Genomic DNA, 18,531 nt, shown 5'->3' on the forward strand with positions numbered 1-18,531 from the left:
CTAGAATCTCCTTATTATCACTTTATCTGGGAAATTCCTCCTCATCCTTCAAGATTCAGCTCATAACACACCCCTACTATAAAACCTCCCCTCCTACTACAACTACTATACCCTAATATAGAAACTCCCCTCCTTACAAACTAGGCAGAACCTAAGAAACTGTTCATAAAGCCAGCAAGAATTTAAGCTTGCACTCTCTGGAGACATTTACACCAAATAGGACTGTGAGTCCATTCTTTGAAGATTCATACTGAAGGCTACTTTTCTCCTGCTTACTGATATGCTGATATTAGGCATTTTTTCCCAAAAGAAGCCAACTTCAACTACATTAAAAACCCGTTACATCAAAAAATCTACAAACAATAAATGCTGGAGAGGGTGTGGAGAAAAAGGAACCCTCTTGCACTGTTGGTGGGAATGTAAATTCATACAGCCACTATGGAGAACAGTATGGAGGTTCCTTAAAAAACTAAAAATAGAATTACCATATGACGCAGCAATCCCACTACTGGGCATATACCCAGAGAAAACCATAATTCAAAAAGAGTCATGTACCACAATGTTCACTGCAGCTCTATTTACAATAGCCAGGACATGGAAACAACCTAAGTGTCCATCAACAGATGAATGGATAAAGAAGATGTGGCACCTATATACAATGGAATATTACTCAGCCATAAAAAGAAACGAAATTGAGTTATTTGTAGTGAGGTGGATGGACCTAGAGTCTGTCATACAGAGTGAAGTAAGTCAGAAAGAGAAAAACAAATACCGTATGCTAACACATATATATGGAATCTAAGAGAAAAAAAAAATGGTCATGAAGAACCTAGGGGCAAGATGGGAATAAAGACACAGACCTACTAGGGAATGGACTTGAGGACACGGGGAGGGGGAAGGGTAAGCTGTGACAAAGTGAGAGTGGCATGGACATATATACACTACCAAACGTAGATAGCTAGTGGGAAGCAGCCGCATAGCACAGGGAGATCAGCTCCGTGCTTTGTGACCACCTAGAGAGGTGGGATAGGGAGGGTGGGAGGGAGGGAGATGCAAGAGGGAAGAGATATGGGGATATATGTATATGTATAACTGATTCACTTTGTTATAAAGCAGAAACTAACACACCATTGTAAAGCAATTATACTCCAATAAAGATGTTTATTAAAAAAAAAACCTGTTACAGCATGTAATAGCCTATTTTTAAGAAATATATTTAAAATTCTATTTTAAAAAGATGAAGAAACAAATTCTGTTAAAACACCTAGACCTATCCTTGATAAGTCATATAAGATAAATGGTACCCCTTTACAGTCACAGTATCCTCATTTACCACCTGTCTCTCATTTTGACACTGTGCAAATCTGAACCATCCTTGAACCTATGAAACCATGTGTAATTTGAGGTAAATTTCACCAGAAGTACTATCATCCTGTTTTGCCTTAAAGTTCTTGAACAAATGCATGATAATATCCTAGAAATTAATGGGCACCACCGCTATTGACATTCACTGATGGAAAGCTGAATTGATACTCTTTTGTTTTGAAATGTTTATTTGTTCATATTGTTGAAAGGGTACTACACTGAGCACTCTACACAGTAATGATTTATTTACATGTCTATATCCCCTACAGGACCATGAGTTCCTTGAGGGTTTACACCTGGAACAATGCCCACCTCCCACAGAGAAGACAAAGTGACAAAGGGCCTAAAGCAGTGCCCAAAAATGTTTCAACATTTAGACTTTCTCCAAAGACAAGCACTAGAGTTAATAATAAACATTCTTGCTTCAAAAGTAAATTCAAGTTCTAGCAGTGCAAATAATTTGTACTTCAGCTAAAATGCTAAATAGAAAAGGAAGGAATTAGAGGAAGAAGGGACTTAGAAGGTTCAAGGAAATCTACTGTAGAAGTGTCTGGGAATAATTTATTTCCCTAGCTCTCCTCAAACCTTCTCTGGAAGCTAGGAAAAGGAAGATGATTAAATTGCAACAAGACCTGGCTCTGAAGGGAACTGGTATTTCTGGCCCTTGTTGCCAATAGAAGGGGAAGGGTGACAGCAGTCCCTAAGGGCTTTTAGAAAAAAATTGCTTCCAGGTGGAAAGTTTTTATGGTACTCTGCAGCCTGGAGCCATTTTTTGCTTTCTTTCTTAACTACTGATGATTAAACCATGGACAATCAGACTGCAACAATGGAAACAGCTCCCAAACATCATGGTTATATGCTCCAAATTACCAAGCTAACTCTCAAAGGAGAGAAAAAAATTTGTTGGCAAAGTCTTTCTTTATTTAAGGGGGAGGGCAGGGTGGAGTCTGTTAAAGATTTTTATTTGGTAGAACATAAAAGTAGTCAAGAATTCTGTACCATAATGATAAACATTAGTCTCATACCCAGACTAGACACCATAATGTACAGTCACGGAGAGCTGAACAAAGGGCAATGCTAAATGCCCTGCTATTTAGCAACTTTTCATTATTCTATTTTGACCTGGATCAAGTGTTCTATTAAATGGTTATCACAGGGGTATGCAGAGAAATCCTACCACACATCATATGGAACAGCTAAGTTGATTTATACCTGATCATGGTTTTGAAAAAACTCTGAGGTGCAAGTCTGAGTTTGTAATGATGGCTCAAGAACATGAGGGGGAAAGTTACGTATAGTACCAATTCGTAAGAAAATTAGAGGCCAATCATTCAACCACCCAGCAACTCAGTCTAGGAAATCTTACTATACCGATATCACCCAGAACATTAAAGGATAAATCCAGCTCAAAATTACAACAGTAAACATAAGCATTTTAAAAATAATGTACCAAGCCCTCTGTTGAACATTTTACATACACTAACTCACTTACTGCTCAAAAATAATCCTACTGGAGTAGTTACCAATATCATCATTTCACGCATGAAGCAACCTTTCTGACATTGCCAGTACACAAAAACATCTACCTTCCCCAGGTTGCTACAGTTATATCAAGGAAAAGATGAAAGAAAAAGGATGAGAGGGAAGAAAAGGAAAATGGGACAGAGGAAGATGAGCACAAGAGGGAGGAGGCAGAGGAGAAAATCACCAAAATAATACAAATAATACAAATGGCAAAATGGTTTGAATGGTTCAAATGGTTTGAATAAGGCAATTGTGACTTTCTTCTACTTCTCTAACTTTTTATTTTCTTAAACATGTATTGCTTTTATAATTGAGAAAAGGAAGTGCATTTTTAAAAGTCTAGAATAGTACCTGGTTCATAGTAGATGCTCAATAAAATATTAATTAAAATTAAAAACCAAACAAGAACAAACACTTCAGAGTAACCTGGGGCCTAGTTTTTAATAATTATTCAAAAACAATTATGTAAAAAAATAGAGAAGAATTTCTTCTCACAATCTATCACCTACAAACCCAAGAAGCAATCACCACTGATCAGAATTTGTGTTTTTTTTTTGGTCACGCTGCCGCAGCTTGTGGGATCTAAGTTCCCCGACCAGGGATCGAACCCATGCCCCTCTGCAATGGAAGCATGGAGTCCTAACCAATGGACTGCCAGGGAATTCTGGAATTTTAAAAATTCAGTATCTCTTCTATATTCTAACCTTCTCATTACTGATCATAACTTCAAAGTGTATTTAAAACATACATATATTTGACACACTGAAATTTTTTATTCGAAAACTCACACAGCAGTTTCCTAGAGCCCTTCCATAGCAACTATGAACCTCACCAATTAATGTTCTTTCATGATCCTTCAAATGGGAGGGGAAGAGGGGGGCCTCAATGGTTATTACCATGGAACCTCTGATCTATTACTCAATTTAAGTAACTTGATTTGTGAATTGGAAAAGTAAGCTATTTTCTGTTGTTTCCTATACCACTAACATGATATGCAAAGAACTCCCTACCAATATCATAAAGCTATTTACAAAAAACTCTTCATGTTTTAGATGAAAATAAATGAGGACACACCCCCTCCTCTCACACCATGTTTCCATTAGGAATCATTACTGTGCCTTTTTTTCACAGAAGCATTTGCTTAAGGGCAGTATACACTAGGCCATTTTAAAGATCTCTCTTTAATATGGAAATATAGAAATGTACCAAAAAAAGGAACCTCAGAAATGATTGGCCTTAATTCACAAATACAAGTTCAATTTTTTTTAAACATCTCTATCACATACTTGTGTCTAGCTTCCACTGAAACAGCTCTAGTAAGGGGAAGTTCATTACAAGGCAACCAATCCCATTTCAATAGCTGTTGCAAAGTTCTTATAAAAAATAAAATTTGCCTTCCTATAATTTTCACCAATTATCTTATTTTTGCCCTCAAAGGACCACCAAAAACGAGTCCTTGGTCCCTCCTTTCCCTTCTCCAGACTCAACAATCCAAATTATTCAACTATTCTACATACAGCCTTTCAATTCAGGCTTTTACCCTCTAGACACATTCTAGTAGTCAACATTCTTAAAATGCAACAAAACAGGCAGTGTAGTACAGTAGTCAAGAGCACAGGCTTCAAAGTCAAACTTCCTGGATTCGTCTTGGTTATTAATTTTGTGACCTTGGGAAAGTTATTAAACTTCTCTATAGTTTAGTTTCCACGTCTATAAAATGTAGATAATAATAAAAACCATTTCATACAGTTGCTGTGTAAAGATTAAATGGCATAATGTAAGTAAAGCACTCAAAACAGTACATGGCACACAGAAAGCACGCTATAAATACAAGCAATTTTCAGATCAAACATGGTCAAACTAGGAAAATAAGACTCATCTCCTTTAACTTTGTTACTCGGCCTTATTAAAACAGCCTAATGCTTTAGTGTTTCTGGCAGTTATACTGTACATTGAGCTTAAAGTCACATAAAATCTTTTAATTTGTTTTTATAATACATTGCTATATTCATTCAGTTGATAGTCTGAATCTACTACTTACTATCTATTACAATTATAATCCTTTTTCCAGTCTTCTGAGATCTTTTTTTTTTTTTTTGCGGTACGCGGGCCTCTCACTGTTGTGGCCTCTCCCGTTGCGGAACACAGGCTCCGGACGCGCAGGCTCAGCAGCCATCGCTCACGGGCCTAGCCGCTCCGCGGCATATGGGATCTTCCCGGACCGGGATACGAACCCGTGTCTCCTGCATCGGCAGGCAGACTCTCAACCACTGTGCCACCAGGGAAGCCCTGAGATCTTTTGAGACATAATTTTGTCATTAAACCTTCCATGTTCATGTTTTGCTTTGTTAAGTAGGTACATGAATATTTTCACAAAAGAAAACTCAACTATGAGGAAGGGCAGAAACCCAAGCAACTCTAGGACCTAAGAAAGGAGAACCCTGGAAAACACCAGCATATGAGAGATTTTCTGGTTCCATTTTAAGGGGGAAGGAAGAACTGTTAATCACATAAGGTCAAGTAGAGAGCTTGAAAAAGTAAATGTTCAATTTCAAAAAAAAAAAAAATCCAAGATACAAAAGAAATCACCAACCCCACTTTCTTTAGCCAAGATTCAGCCCCCCAACTGTGTCCAACTTGGAGAGAACTTGCTATGAGCCAAAGCTTTTAATGTCCCTCTTTTTTGAAGGCACAGTGGAAACAATTCCCTAGAACAAAGGAGTTGTGTCAGCGAGCTCTCTGCTTTTTCAAGTTGGAAGGACAGTTGATTCACACCATGTGTCAGCAAGAAACACCAGTTAGAACCAAGTGAGATAAATTTTAGGGCTCCTGAGCTGTTTAATATTAAACTGTAATAAACCGTCTTTACAGCAAATTATTAACAAAATATTTGTTTACCCTCCCGTTTATATGCTTCCTTCCCTTGAAAAGAAATTCTAAGACAATTCATAATTCCAAGGTCACATATGCACCACCAAGAAATCATTTTCAAATGTCAGCATCCAGAACCAATGATCTGGATCATACTCCCAAAACATTGCCCTGGCATATCACAGTCAGCCTTGCTATACAGTCCTTTGTGTTCCAAGATAGGGCTAGAAATGCTGGTCACTGTCTTTGATTAAGACTTTACTTCTGTCATTAACTCTCTCTACATAGAGTCATTTTAGTATCCACTCTAGTCAATAAATTTACTTTATGCCTACACCAAGAAATAAAATACATGTTCAACTACATAAATGACACTAAAATGATCTTATTTTTAATACTTTGAAAGATAAAAAAAGATCTGAAACAACCTTGATCTATATGGACTTATATGGAAAAATGGTTCTAAAACAATCAAAATAAAATTTAACAGAATGAGTGATACCAAAACTCACACGATAAAAAAAAAAGACTGGAGACAGACTAGCTTAACATGTTAAGAGACATTTTTCTGAAAACAGAGGTCACTAAAGCCAAATGATTGGTTCAATACAAGGAATTAAGTAATTTACAATGGGTAACTGGGAAAAATTAATTGCCTGCCTTTCAGAAATGACCCTATATAATTCGTTAGATATCTACCTGAGGCCTAATGCATATTTTCAGTACTTATCTATCATCAATTATATATTATCAGTTAATCTGGCCTAGATCATATGACTTCTTTGGAGAATCTGACACCCTACACAGGTCAATTCTCAGTTAACAAAATGACAATCTAATATGGCCCCAAACATCACTGAAGAAACAAATATTGCTTACCAGTAAATTACTTCTCCATAGGGTTATGTTTAGGTCACTCTCCAAAAGCTATGGAATATGCTTATCACACTTCAGTTCTCCAATCTAAGGAGTAACTTGATTGTTTACTTAATGAGGGGAAATAGGAGTAATTTTCTTAAATGTTCATGATACACTAAACCAGAAGAAATAAACTTTTAAAAGGCAAGAGAAATATGACTACTAAGTAATAAAATAACCAAATAATAAAATAAAATGACCACAGCAAGTTAAACAAAAACTGTTTTCTCAGGCTTCCCTGGTGGCGCAGTGGTTGAGAGTCCACCTGCCGATGCAGGGGACACGGGTTCGTGCCCCGGTCCGGGAAGATCCCACATGCCGCAGAGCGGCTAGGCCCGTGAGCCATGGCCACTGAGCCTGCGCGTCCGGAGCCTGTGCCCCGCAACGGGAGAGGCCACAACAGTGAGAGGCCCGCGTACCACAAAAAAAAAAAAAAAACTGTTTTCTCAGAAACAAGAAAACTGGCTATACCAGGTGGTTTGGACATTTTACCATCATAGGCTCACTTAGTAAGCATTTATTGAGAATTTACTAAAATGAAGACAAGAATGTTTCCCTTTGAGGAAGCACATACTATAATAAGAAACACACAAGGAAACACAATTGAAGGTAATTATAAATCTGTATAGAAATTAATATAATGTTTAAATCTGTACACCTAAATCTGTACAGCATTATAAAAACGTAATGTTTGCTGTGGAATTGGATTAATCAGAAAAGGCTTCTTGGAGTTGCTGAAAAACAGTAAAAAAAAAAAATGAGGGGAAAAAAAAAACTTAAAAGGATACAGAGGAGGGAAAAAAGAACACAAACAAACAAACAAAACGACTGCAGATTTGTCATCCAAATTATGTAAGCAAGAAGACAATGGAAAGATATCTCCAAAGTGCTGAAGGAAAAATTGTAGACCTAGAATTCTATAGCCAGCAAACATATTCTCCAAAACCTAAGGACAAAGATTTTCTTTTTTTCAGACAAAATCTTAGAGAAGTTGTTTCCAGCATGCCTGCACTACAAGAAACATTAAAGTAAGTTCCTTAGGTGAAAAGAAATAAAATCAGGTCAAAATATGGATATATACAAGGGAATAAAGAGCATAGGAAATGATAAATATAAAGATTTTTATCATTTTTTAAATTTATCTAAAAGATAACTGAAAGTTTAAAGCAAAAATAATAGCAATGAATTGTGGAATTCATAACATATGTAGAAGTAAAATACATGCTAACTATAACTCAAAGGTCAATGGGGGAAATAAAAGTATACTGTTACAAGGATCTTATGTTATATATGAATAGGTATAATATCATTTGAAGGCCAACTGTTGTCTTAATCAGTTCAGGCTGCTATAACAAATTACATAGACTGAGTGGCTTCATAAAAATTTATTTCTCAGAGTTCAGTAGGCTGAGAAGTCCAAGATCAAAGCACAGCATATCCAGTGTTTGGTGAGGGCCAGCTTCCTGGTTTACCAGACAGTCATCTTCTCACTGTATCCTCACATTGCAGAGAACAGAGAGAGAGAGAGCAAGCTCTCATGTCTCTTCTTACAAGGGCACAAATCCCTTTCAAGAGGGCTCCACTCTCATGACTTCCTCATGAATTAATTAACTCCCAAAGGCCCCACCTCCTAATATCATCACATTGGCAGGGGGAGTGGGGGGGAAGGGTAAGGTATCAACATATGAATTTTGAAGGGACACAAAACATTCAGGCAATAGCAAATGTAATAAGTTAAAGATGCATATTGTAAACCGTACAGCAACCACTAAAATATATATATAACAAAAAGGTATACTGAATAAGACAATAGTGGGGGAAAATTGAATCCTAAGATATATTCAGTTAATCTAATTTAGTTAAGGAAAGTAAGAAAAGAGAAAACAAGGGACAAAGAACAGATGGGACAAATGAATAATAAATAACAAGATAACAGACTTAAACCTAGTCAAATAGGTAATTATATTAATGTAAATGATTTCCTCTTTTCCTGCTTTCTTTTTAATTAATTAAGTATAATTCCATTTCCCCCTTCCCATCTTTTAAGCTATTATTGTGATTCCTTTTGTGGTGCCTTGCTGTAGTTTTGTTGCTTGTGTTTACCCTGCTTGAGGATCTTTAAGCTTCTTGGATTTCCATTTTAATATTCCAGAGAAAACCACTTGGAGCTTTTTAAAATGTTTCTGGTCTTAATTTTGTGGAGGTAAGCCCATATCTGTAAAACATATAATAATATTGCTTTTTTTTAATCAGTTTAGATATTGTCTTTCTGCTATAATCAGAGATTTACCTCATCATACCATATCATTCCCCCTCCCTCTCCTCTCAACATACTTATACCACTTTTAGTTTTTCTAAAGGTTATTTTTGTAATTTAATATACTATGCTTAATATTGTACTTTTATTTCTTAATAATATACTTATGCTTTTATTTCTTACATCATCATCTATGACTACCTTGACCCCCTAATTGTGCAAAGTGAGGCATTAGCTCCCCTTTACTTTCTCTTCATTTGTTTTCCTCACTTTCTTCCAACTGTTGAAGTGAATTTTACATTGACTGGGTTGGGTTAATAACATATATATTCTGTTCCAGAATCATAATTGTCTTTTATGGTTTACCAGTACTTTGTCTTTAAAACCAATAAACAACATTTGTATTAGTTTAACTATATAAATATTCTTCACTTTTAAGCCAGGTTGTATACTAAGATTACCATTCCTTTCTTATGGGAATCTCCCCCCCTTTTTCTGGAAAACTCTCTCTTGATGCTCCCATTTCCCCTGCTCCAATCTGAACTGACACCTATCCAGGCTTTCTGCATACCTATTTTTGATGTTCTTTCTTGGTTGACTTACAGAGCTGCTAAGATGATCAGAAATTAAGGGAACAAAATGCTGGAGACCAGGGGAAGAATGAGAAGGGGTGTGCCAACATTCTTTAGTCACTTTTTCCCAAGATATTTGCCAAGTCTGCACACAAGAGGCTAAGTTTCCAGTGTAGGAATCAAGCAGAAGAGGTAGAGAAATCAGCTTTTGACAGTTTTGTGGCACTGAAGTGACATAAATTAGAGACAAGAGGTAAAGATCCTAGAGAGGAAAAATGGTAAAAAACACAACACTCTTCTGTTTTTCCCTCAATACATGCGCTGAATTCTTAACCTACAGCGGGCAAGAGGCTAAGACGACAAGCATAGAAGCAGAACAGAGTTTTAGGTAGTCTTGAGGTATGGAGTAAAGATTAGAATGCAGTGTCCACCTGAGGATAGGGGCCCTAATCATCACTCCAACGCTGTTTGGAAAATGTGAAGGACTATAGCAAAAGGCAGTACTGAACCAGAGATAGCCATAGCTCTGACCCTGACTGGATTCAGATCACTGCCACTCTATCCACCTTACCGAAAAAGACGGGGTTGGGGGGAGTTTAACCTTCTCTTACGGAAGAGAAGGTTACCCAGAACCTCCAAGAGTTTTTTATCTCCATGCAGTCCAAAATTACCAAGCATGCCAAGGGGGAGGACCCTATAACTGAAAATCAAGATCCACAGATGACACAGATATTGAAATTATGAGAAAAGGACTTTGAAATGTCTATGATTAATATGATAAAAAAAATAAAAGGAAAAAGAACAAAATAGACAGAAAGATGGAAAATTCACCAGAGCCTTGAAATCTATGCTATTTAAAAATTGAGAAAATTCAGAAGTGAAAATGTTATTTTTAAAATTAAGAGCTCCATAGATAGTTTATCAGCAAGAGGAGATTAGTGAAGATAAATTAACAGAAAATATCCAGATTAAAGCATAAAGAGGAAAGTAGCACGTGGTTTCTAAAGCTGGTCGCAGGAATAGGGCGTTCTCTTTGTCGCACAAGTGGCACGGCTCGTTTAAGCCAGTAGTGGAGGCGCTGAGGGAAGCTGCAGTGGGAGTGTTCAAGGATTCACTCTGGGTCCCCTAAGGTGTTTCAGGCAAAGGTAACAGGCTAAATGATGTGGCACAGGGCCCTCCCCATGCAGGATGTGCTTTGGTCAGTACATTTAAAGTTGAAGTTTGCTGCTAAAGATGGCAGATCCAGATGTCCTCACCGAGGTTCCTGCAGCATTGAAGCAGTTAGCCAAGTATGTGATCCGGGGGTTTTATGGCATTGAGCATCCTTTGGCCTTGGACATCTTGATCCGAAACCTCTGTGTGAAAGAGGAGGACATGCTGGAGCTGCTCAAGTTTGATCAGAAGCAACTTCGATCACTCTTGAATAATTTAAAGGGAGACAAATTCATCAAGTGCAGAATGAGGGTGGAGACTGCTGCAGATGGGAAAACCACTCACCACAACTACTACTTTATCAATTATTGTACTCTTGTTTATGTGGTAAAATATAAATTGGACCACATGAGAAGGAGGATTGAAACTGATGAGAGAGATTCCACCAACCGGGCCTCCTTCAAATGTCCCATCTGCAGTGGTACTTTTACAGATTTAGAAGATAATCAGCTCTTTGATCCCATGACAGGAACTTTCCGCTATATTTTCTGCCACACAGAGGTCAAAGAAGATGAATCAGCAATGCCCAAAAAAGATGCACACACACTTTTGGCAAGGTTTAATGAACAAACTGAGCCCATTTATGCTTTGCTTTGAGAGACAGAGGATGTGAACTTGGCCTATGAAATACTTGAGCCAGAACCCACAGAAATACCAGCCCTGAAACAGAGCAAGGACCGTGCAGCAACTGCGGCTGCAGCTGCTGCCCTGGCAGGTGGGCACCACCAGGAAGCATGGGCCACCAAGGTCCGTCTTATGAGTACTTATACACTCAGAATGTTGTCATTAACATGGATGACCAAGACGATCTTCATCGAGCCTCACTGGAGGGAAAATCTGCCAAAGAGAGAACTATTTGGTTAAGAGAGAGCACTATCGAAGGAGCACATAGTTCTGAAGAGATGAAGGAAGGTGGCTTAGATATAGACTCATTTCAGGAGCGTGAGGAAGGCCGTGCGGGGCCAGATGATAATGAGGAGGTCATGCGAGCACTGCTCATTCATGAGAAGAAGACCCCCTCTGCCACAGCAGGCTCAGTGGGGGCAGCTGCTCCTGTGACCACTGCCAATGGCAGTGACTCTGAGAGTGAGACCAGTGAGTGAGACAATGACTCTCCACCCTGTGCGGCAGCTGTGGCTGCACATCATGGGGAAGAGGATGAGGAGGAGGATGAATTTGAGGAAGGAGCAGATGACCCCATTGTCATGGTGGCTGGCCGTCCGTTCTCCTACAGCGAAGTGAGCCAGAAGCCAGAGCTGGTGGCCCAAATGACACCAGATGAAAAGGAAGCGTACATAGCAATGAGACAACGCATGTTTGAGGACCTCTTTGACTGAGCTTTCCCTACCTTTTCCTCCCTTCTCTAATGCTCATTTCAAAAAGAAATTCCCTACCTTTGAAGAAAGTGTTTAGTGGCTTTCTGCCCCTCTTGATGTAAATCAACTGTTAATCTTGTGCAAAGAGTAATGGGAGAGAAAGTTTGATTTTTATGCCAGAAACTTCCCCACAATGTAGGTAGCATTCCCTTTCCTATTACTACAGTATTAATATTTTGCTGTATTTCCTTATCTAATTTTTTTCCTTTCCCTTTTAAGACACATTTTCTCCCTTCTGAAATGAGTGCGAGAAGTCTAAAGGTAAATTCTTCATGTCTGCCTGTAGAAGCTCACTTTGATAGGTTACAGTAATTCACTGACCACATCCTTCTTATATATTCTGACCAAGCATTCCAAACAGCTCCTGATATTGCTGCCAACCAAGCAGCTTGGCAACAGGCAAATCATTGATGAAGGAAAAAAAAAAAGTCTTAAGACTTCATATTGCTTCACAGTTTAGGATGGAGTCAATATGTAAGGGGAGGTGGGAGTGTCTGTGGAAGAAGGATGGTTATGTGTAAATCTCAAGATTAATACTTAAACCAAAATTGGTGTCTTTAGAACTGACTTGACTGACAGATATTGTTTTGCTTAATGCCTTTTGGTTTGTATGTTGGATAATAGAAAACAGAAAGTGTGTTTGGTAAGCCCTTAGGAAGAAATTAGAGAAAAAACGGACTTAGGACGAGGAGTCCATGTAAACGGTTGAAGAGTGGAGAGTACTGGGAACAGTACCTTTTAACACTGTCTGAGTTTGTGCTGACTTGGAAATCCTTTATATAAAGCTGAGACTGGTCCCCTTCTTCAGTTCTTCCACAGTGCTATAATTGTTTAAAGAGGCCATTCCAGCAGAAATCAGCATATGACAATTGATTACTCCTCTCTCTTTTTTTTTCTCTCAAATTATTGAAGGCCTTGTCTCTTCTGATTCTTGTCAGGCATGGTACTTTAGAGTTCATCCAGTATATCGCTGAGCATTGTAACCTCAAGGAAAATGCTTTATTTTTGGTTCTGATATGCAGCATGGTATTACTCCTTAAGGCAGAACTTTAAAGAGCTTTCATACAAGGGTCTACAACAATTGTATTTTTATAATATTTCCCTTGCATTGTCATTTTAAGTATTTATCATTTTATAGTACATGTGTAAAGTTAAGATAGATTTTAAACATCTGAGCCTTGTATAAAGTAATGATTCATTTACCTGGGTTGTATTATGACTGAATATTGACAATAAGTCTATTTTATACTGACTGAAATTTGTTAATCTAGCTCTGTAACACCTTGGAGCATAATTAAAATGCCTACTCTTCCCATTTAAAAAAAAGCATAAAGAGGAAAATAAAAATATATAAAATATAGAAGACTATAAAAAATATGAAATATATGGGATAGAGTCAAAATGCCTACCCCAGCAGTTCTCAAACTGTTTGGCTTAAGGATATTTTCATACTCTTAAAAAATATGGATCTCCCCAAGAACTTTTGTATACGTGGTTATATTTATTGACATTTATCACATTAAAAATTAAAGCTGAATAAAAATTTAAACATAAGAATACACAAGCATATATTACATTAGCCATTAAAACAACGACTGTCTTCACATATCATATAGCCTCTGGCGTACTTCACTATATTCTCCTGCAAGAATGTGAGTAAAAGAAGAAAGCAATATCTTAGTGTTACTAGGAAAATAGTTTTAAATTTGTGACTCTGCAGAAAGAGGTCTAGTCTTTCTATAATGGGGAAATGGCAATATTTAAAACATCAGAGTCAACTATTTCCCAAAACTAATGAAAGACATCAATCCACAGTTTCAAGCTCTACAAACCCGACAGGATAAATACAATGAAAACTATACGTAAGCACCTCATAGTAAAACTGCAGAAAAACAAAACCATAGTAAAAAATATTAAAGGAACAACATTAAGATTAAGAGCTAACTTTTTAACAGGAAATATATGTCAAATAACAATTGAATTATATACAGTAAAGTGCTGAAAAAAAATAAACTGCCAGCCTAGAATCCTAAAACTAGTTTAAAAAAAAAAAGTCCCTTAAAAATTAAGGCAGGCAATGTAAAATGGTACATCCACTACAGAAAACAATTTGGCAGTTCCTCAAAAAATTAAAAATAATTTACCATATAATCCAGCAATTCTACTTCTGGGTACATACCCAAAAAAAGTGAAATCAGGGACTCAAAGAAATATTTACACATCTATGTTCATAGCAGCATTATTCACAACAGCCAAAAGGAGGAAGCAATTCAAATGTTCATCGAAGGATGAATGGATAAACAAAATGTGGTACACATACAATGGAATATTATTCAGCCTTAAAAAAAGAAGGAAATTGTGACACATGCTACAACATGGATGAACCCTGAAGACATTATCCTAAGTGAAATAAGCCAGTCACAAAAGGACAAATACTGTATGACTCCACATATATGAAGTACTCAGAAGCGTCAGATTTATAGAGACAGGAAGTAGAATAGTGGCTGCCAGGAGAAGGGAAAGGGGAGAATGAGGAATTATTGTTTAATGGGCACAGAATTTCAGTTTGGGAACATGACGAAAATTCTGAAGATGGATGATGGTGATGATTGCACAATAATGTGAATATACTTAATGCCATTAAACTATACACTTAAAGATGGTTAAAATGGTAAATTTTGTTATGTATATTTTACGACAATTTCAAAAAATTAAGGTAAAATAAAGACACTTTTCATACAAACAAGCAAAAAAATGAGAGAATGTGTCAGTATTAGGCTTGCATTCAAAGAAATGCTAAAGAGAGTTCTTCATGCAAAAAGAAAGTAATCTCAGAATAAAGCACAGAAATGTAGGAAACCAAAAAGGGGTAAACATAAATGAATGCTGACTCTACATAATAATAATGTCTTGGGGGCACTAAATGACATGTAAAATTAAAATTCATGACAGCAATAGATTAACAGATGGGAAAGGGTAAATGAAAATGAAGTGTTATATGGTCCTAGTAGTATCAAGGAAATGATAAAAGAATTAATTTATATTATACTTTAATGAGTCAAAGATGCATGTGGTAATCCTTAGAGTAATTCCTATAGATTAGAAAAAGAAGAACCAAAAGACAGCAAAAGAAAAAAAACAGTCAATAATCAGGAAAAGAAAATCTAGCAGCCATCAGACCTTTCTACAACACCGAACACCAGAAGACAATACTCAGGGAAACAAAATACGAGTCAAAGTTTTAAGTTCAATGAAGCTGTCCTTTGAATGTACAGTCTACAGAGCAGCCATTCTGAATATACAAGAACTCAAAAATTATTGTTTATATAAGTCCATCTGAAGGTAACTGGTAGAGAAAAACTCCAACCAAACTAAATAACAAGAGAAACGTCAACAAAAAAGACTGGAAGTAATAAGGGAACATATTTAACTGCAACTCTAAGACAAAAAGATCAGATTAAGAGAGACAAAATATGGTATATAAAAATAGCATGTGGGCTTCCCTGGTGGTGCAGTGGTTTAGAGTCCGCCTGCTGATGCAGGGGACACGGGTTCGTGTCCCGGTCCAGGAAGATCCCACATGCCGCGGAGCAGCTGGGCCCGTGAGCCATGGCCGCTAAGCCTGTGCGTCCAGAGCCTGTGCTCCGCAACGGGAGAGGCCACAGCAGTGAGAGGCCTGCGTACCGCAAAAAAAAAAGAAAGAAAAAAAAAAATAGTATGTGATAACACAACATTGTAAATCAACTATACTCTAATAAAAATTTTTTAAATAGTATGTAAAAATTATACAACTAATAAAAAGAAGAGAGAAAAGATAGAAAGTAGTATAAGCTGGTGACGCTTCATACGTCATAACTGGGAGTCAAAGCTAAGCAAATCAGGTACAAGTCTACAATTCCTAATCTAAAACCCTTGGGGTTTAGTTTAGTAACATTAGTAACTCTGCAGCAAATGTAGGAATATTCACACAACTGGTAAATATAAAGACTATCACTATCTCACAGCAACTCACATCAAGTTTTGTTGCCAAATGATTCAGACAGCTTTTGACGACAAATGGTTTCAGAGTCTTTGGAATTTTCATATTGCAAATGAGAGATTACGGGCTAGCAGAATTCTAAACATTTTAAGACTATAAAGTAAAACACTAACATAATATTATTGACTAATACTTGTGGTCACAGAAAAGAGAGGGAAAGAAAATACAGGAAATTCTACTGTTTCTGTCAGATGAGGAACCAATAAGTACTATCTTCAAAAAAAGGGGGGGGGGGGAAGGGGAGACTGAGGATACAATTCAAAGGAACCACAAGAACAAAAATATAATTTTTAAAAAATTATAAGACAAAACAGATCATGAGATCTTCACAGTAGTATCTTCCTCCACCCCCCCAAAACAATCCTTTTAGTTGATACTAAATTATTTTTAAATGATGACTACAGTGATCCAAATTCCCAACTTGTACTTGCAGAATAAACTGCTGATGAGCATAAAAGTCACTAGGGGGCAGCAGAGCACAAGGAGTGTCCTCTGAAAAGCAGTGAAAACTCCAAAGGACTTACATAGCCAGTTATCCACTGCTCAAAACCTCTCAGTCATTCACAAGCACAAAAAGACACTCACCAATTAATCTGTAAAATCCACTTCTAAGAGATTCATTATATTACTTCATAATTTTTTAATTTTTATTTTGAAATAACTTCACATTGTACAAATAATAGAGAACTCCTATTTAGCCGTTATACAGAATTCACCAATTTGTAATGTTTTTGCCACATTTGTTTTAACACTTTCTCTTCTACATATATGTACATGTATGTTTAGAATATGTTGCATGTATTATACCCTTAAAACTACAATGTGTATTTCCTATCTTATCTAACTATAATACAATTATCAAATTCAAAAAATTTACATTGATACAATTATAATCTAATCCATAGTCCATATTCCAGTCCTGTCAACTGTCCCAATAATGTTCTTTAGAGTGTTTTCATTTCCTCCTGGAGAGTATCCGACCCAGTACCATGTATTACATTCAACTGTCATGTTTCTTCAGTTTCCTTTCATCTAAACTATCAGCTCTCCAGCATTTTAAACACAATTTTTAATTTTTATACTATTAAATATTAAGAACCCTAAAGAACTTTTGTTTACATTGATTTATATATATATCAATATTTACTATATTAGAAATTAAAACTGAAAATTAGAAATATTAATTCATTAATATTAAAACCCAATAATATTTACATGTTAAAGAATATATTTTATGAAAAATAATTTTATATTCTGAAATAAACAAATAAAAAATAGTTGGAAGAGTCTTTTGCATTTGTGCAAATATATTTAATGTCTGCAGAAGATATCTGGACTCTATAACCACTTCTACATTAAATCTATTAAAATGTGGGGTTTTGGTTACAGTACATAAAGAAAACCCAGCCTTGCACATATGTAGTTGGAAAGGGGAGAAAGTATTTTTAAGCCTTTTCAGAAAACTTTATATATATATATACACACACACACACACAAATTTATGATACAACCTCAAAACTTGATGAGTTCTAGATTAAAATTCATTGGTCTATCTTATACTTCAAATGAATCTTTTACCCATGTATGATTTTGTAACATCAGGTATTGTTCATTTGAAAAATACTGGTTCGCTGGGTTTCGCAGGTTTTGCAAGTGTTGATATATTTCATTATACAATTCAAAAAATCACATTCATTATATCACCACTCAGTCCCATAAGAAAAGTTTATAAGTACTGGCAATCTTAAGAGGGCGACAGGCTACATCTGAAAATATAAACAGGCAGCAATAGTAAATTCCACACAAGTAGTGCAAATAACAAATCGGTCATTCTGCAGAGCACAATAATAAAAACAGACTTAAAATCTAGTCATAATATGATTCATGCTAGTAATGAAAAAACTGTCATTTTATATATTGATAAAGAGTCCCTGGTTGATCTTTAGTCTGTTTATACCAAAAAGTCATCTTTTCAATTCAGGAAAGGGATATACAAATTTCAATAACCAACACGTTCAGCCATTCATGGGTATTAGTCATCTCCTATTCCTTCTGAACACATCACATCTTTGGGTTAAAGGCTAGCATGCTCAAGCAAAGGTTTTCCAAAAATGCCATGTTTCAGAGGAAAGTTAAGATCACCAATGAACTCTAAAGTTTATTTCCTTTAGGTTTGTCAGTTTTCTAAAAGGTGTTAAAGTTCAAAAATATAATAAAGAAAACAAACAGTTTAGTGAAGAAAGCAAGATACAAAGTCCTTAAGTATCTATCCATATATTAACACAATATATATATATAGTGCACGTGTACATTAATAATATAATATAAACATTACAGTATTTATAATAACATTTAGTCCATGTTCACTACTTATAAAGGACTGTTCTAAACACTCTG

General features: G+C 36.3%; 2 protein-coding genes across 9 annotated transcripts in view; one reads left to right on the top strand and one right to left on the bottom strand.

Annotated features, from left to right (window-relative positions):
* Nucleotides 1-18,531, bottom strand: part of EXOC6B (exocyst complex component 6B) — a 696,544-nt gene that overhangs the window by 623,320 nt on the left and 54,693 nt on the right. Inside the window, exons 1-2 of one of the 8 annotated variants that reach the window (XM_027131996.1) lie at nucleotides 12,831-14,161; nucleotides 8,782-8,893 (exon numbers count right to left, since the gene is read on the bottom strand). The exons of 5 other annotated variants lie outside the window; for them this stretch is intronic. The gene's annotated coding sequence lies outside the window, so the exon portion shown is untranslated. Of the gene's footprint in view, nucleotides 1-8,781; nucleotides 8,894-12,830; nucleotides 14,162-18,531 lie in introns of those variants that run through there. 2 more of the 8 variants (XM_027131995.1, XM_027131998.1) reach the window with 2 other exon arrangements.
* LOC113633648 (general transcription factor IIE subunit 1-like) lies at nucleotides 9,280-12,807 on the top strand. The gene is given in 2 exon segments (XM_027132004.1): nucleotides 9,280-11,461; nucleotides 11,464-12,807. Coding segments are annotated over 2 exon segments (1,080 nt in total). The 5' UTR covers nucleotides 9,280-10,740; the 3' UTR covers nucleotides 11,823-12,807.

This window comes from Aethalodelphis obliquidens, unplaced genomic scaffold (genome assembly GCF_003676395.1).
Source record: "Aethalodelphis obliquidens isolate GAN/ISIS:26980383/991018 unplaced genomic scaffold, ASM367639v1 scaffold40, whole genome shotgun sequence".
In the NCBI taxonomy this organism is placed as follows: Eukaryota; Metazoa; Chordata; class Mammalia; order Artiodactyla; family Delphinidae; genus Aethalodelphis; species Aethalodelphis obliquidens.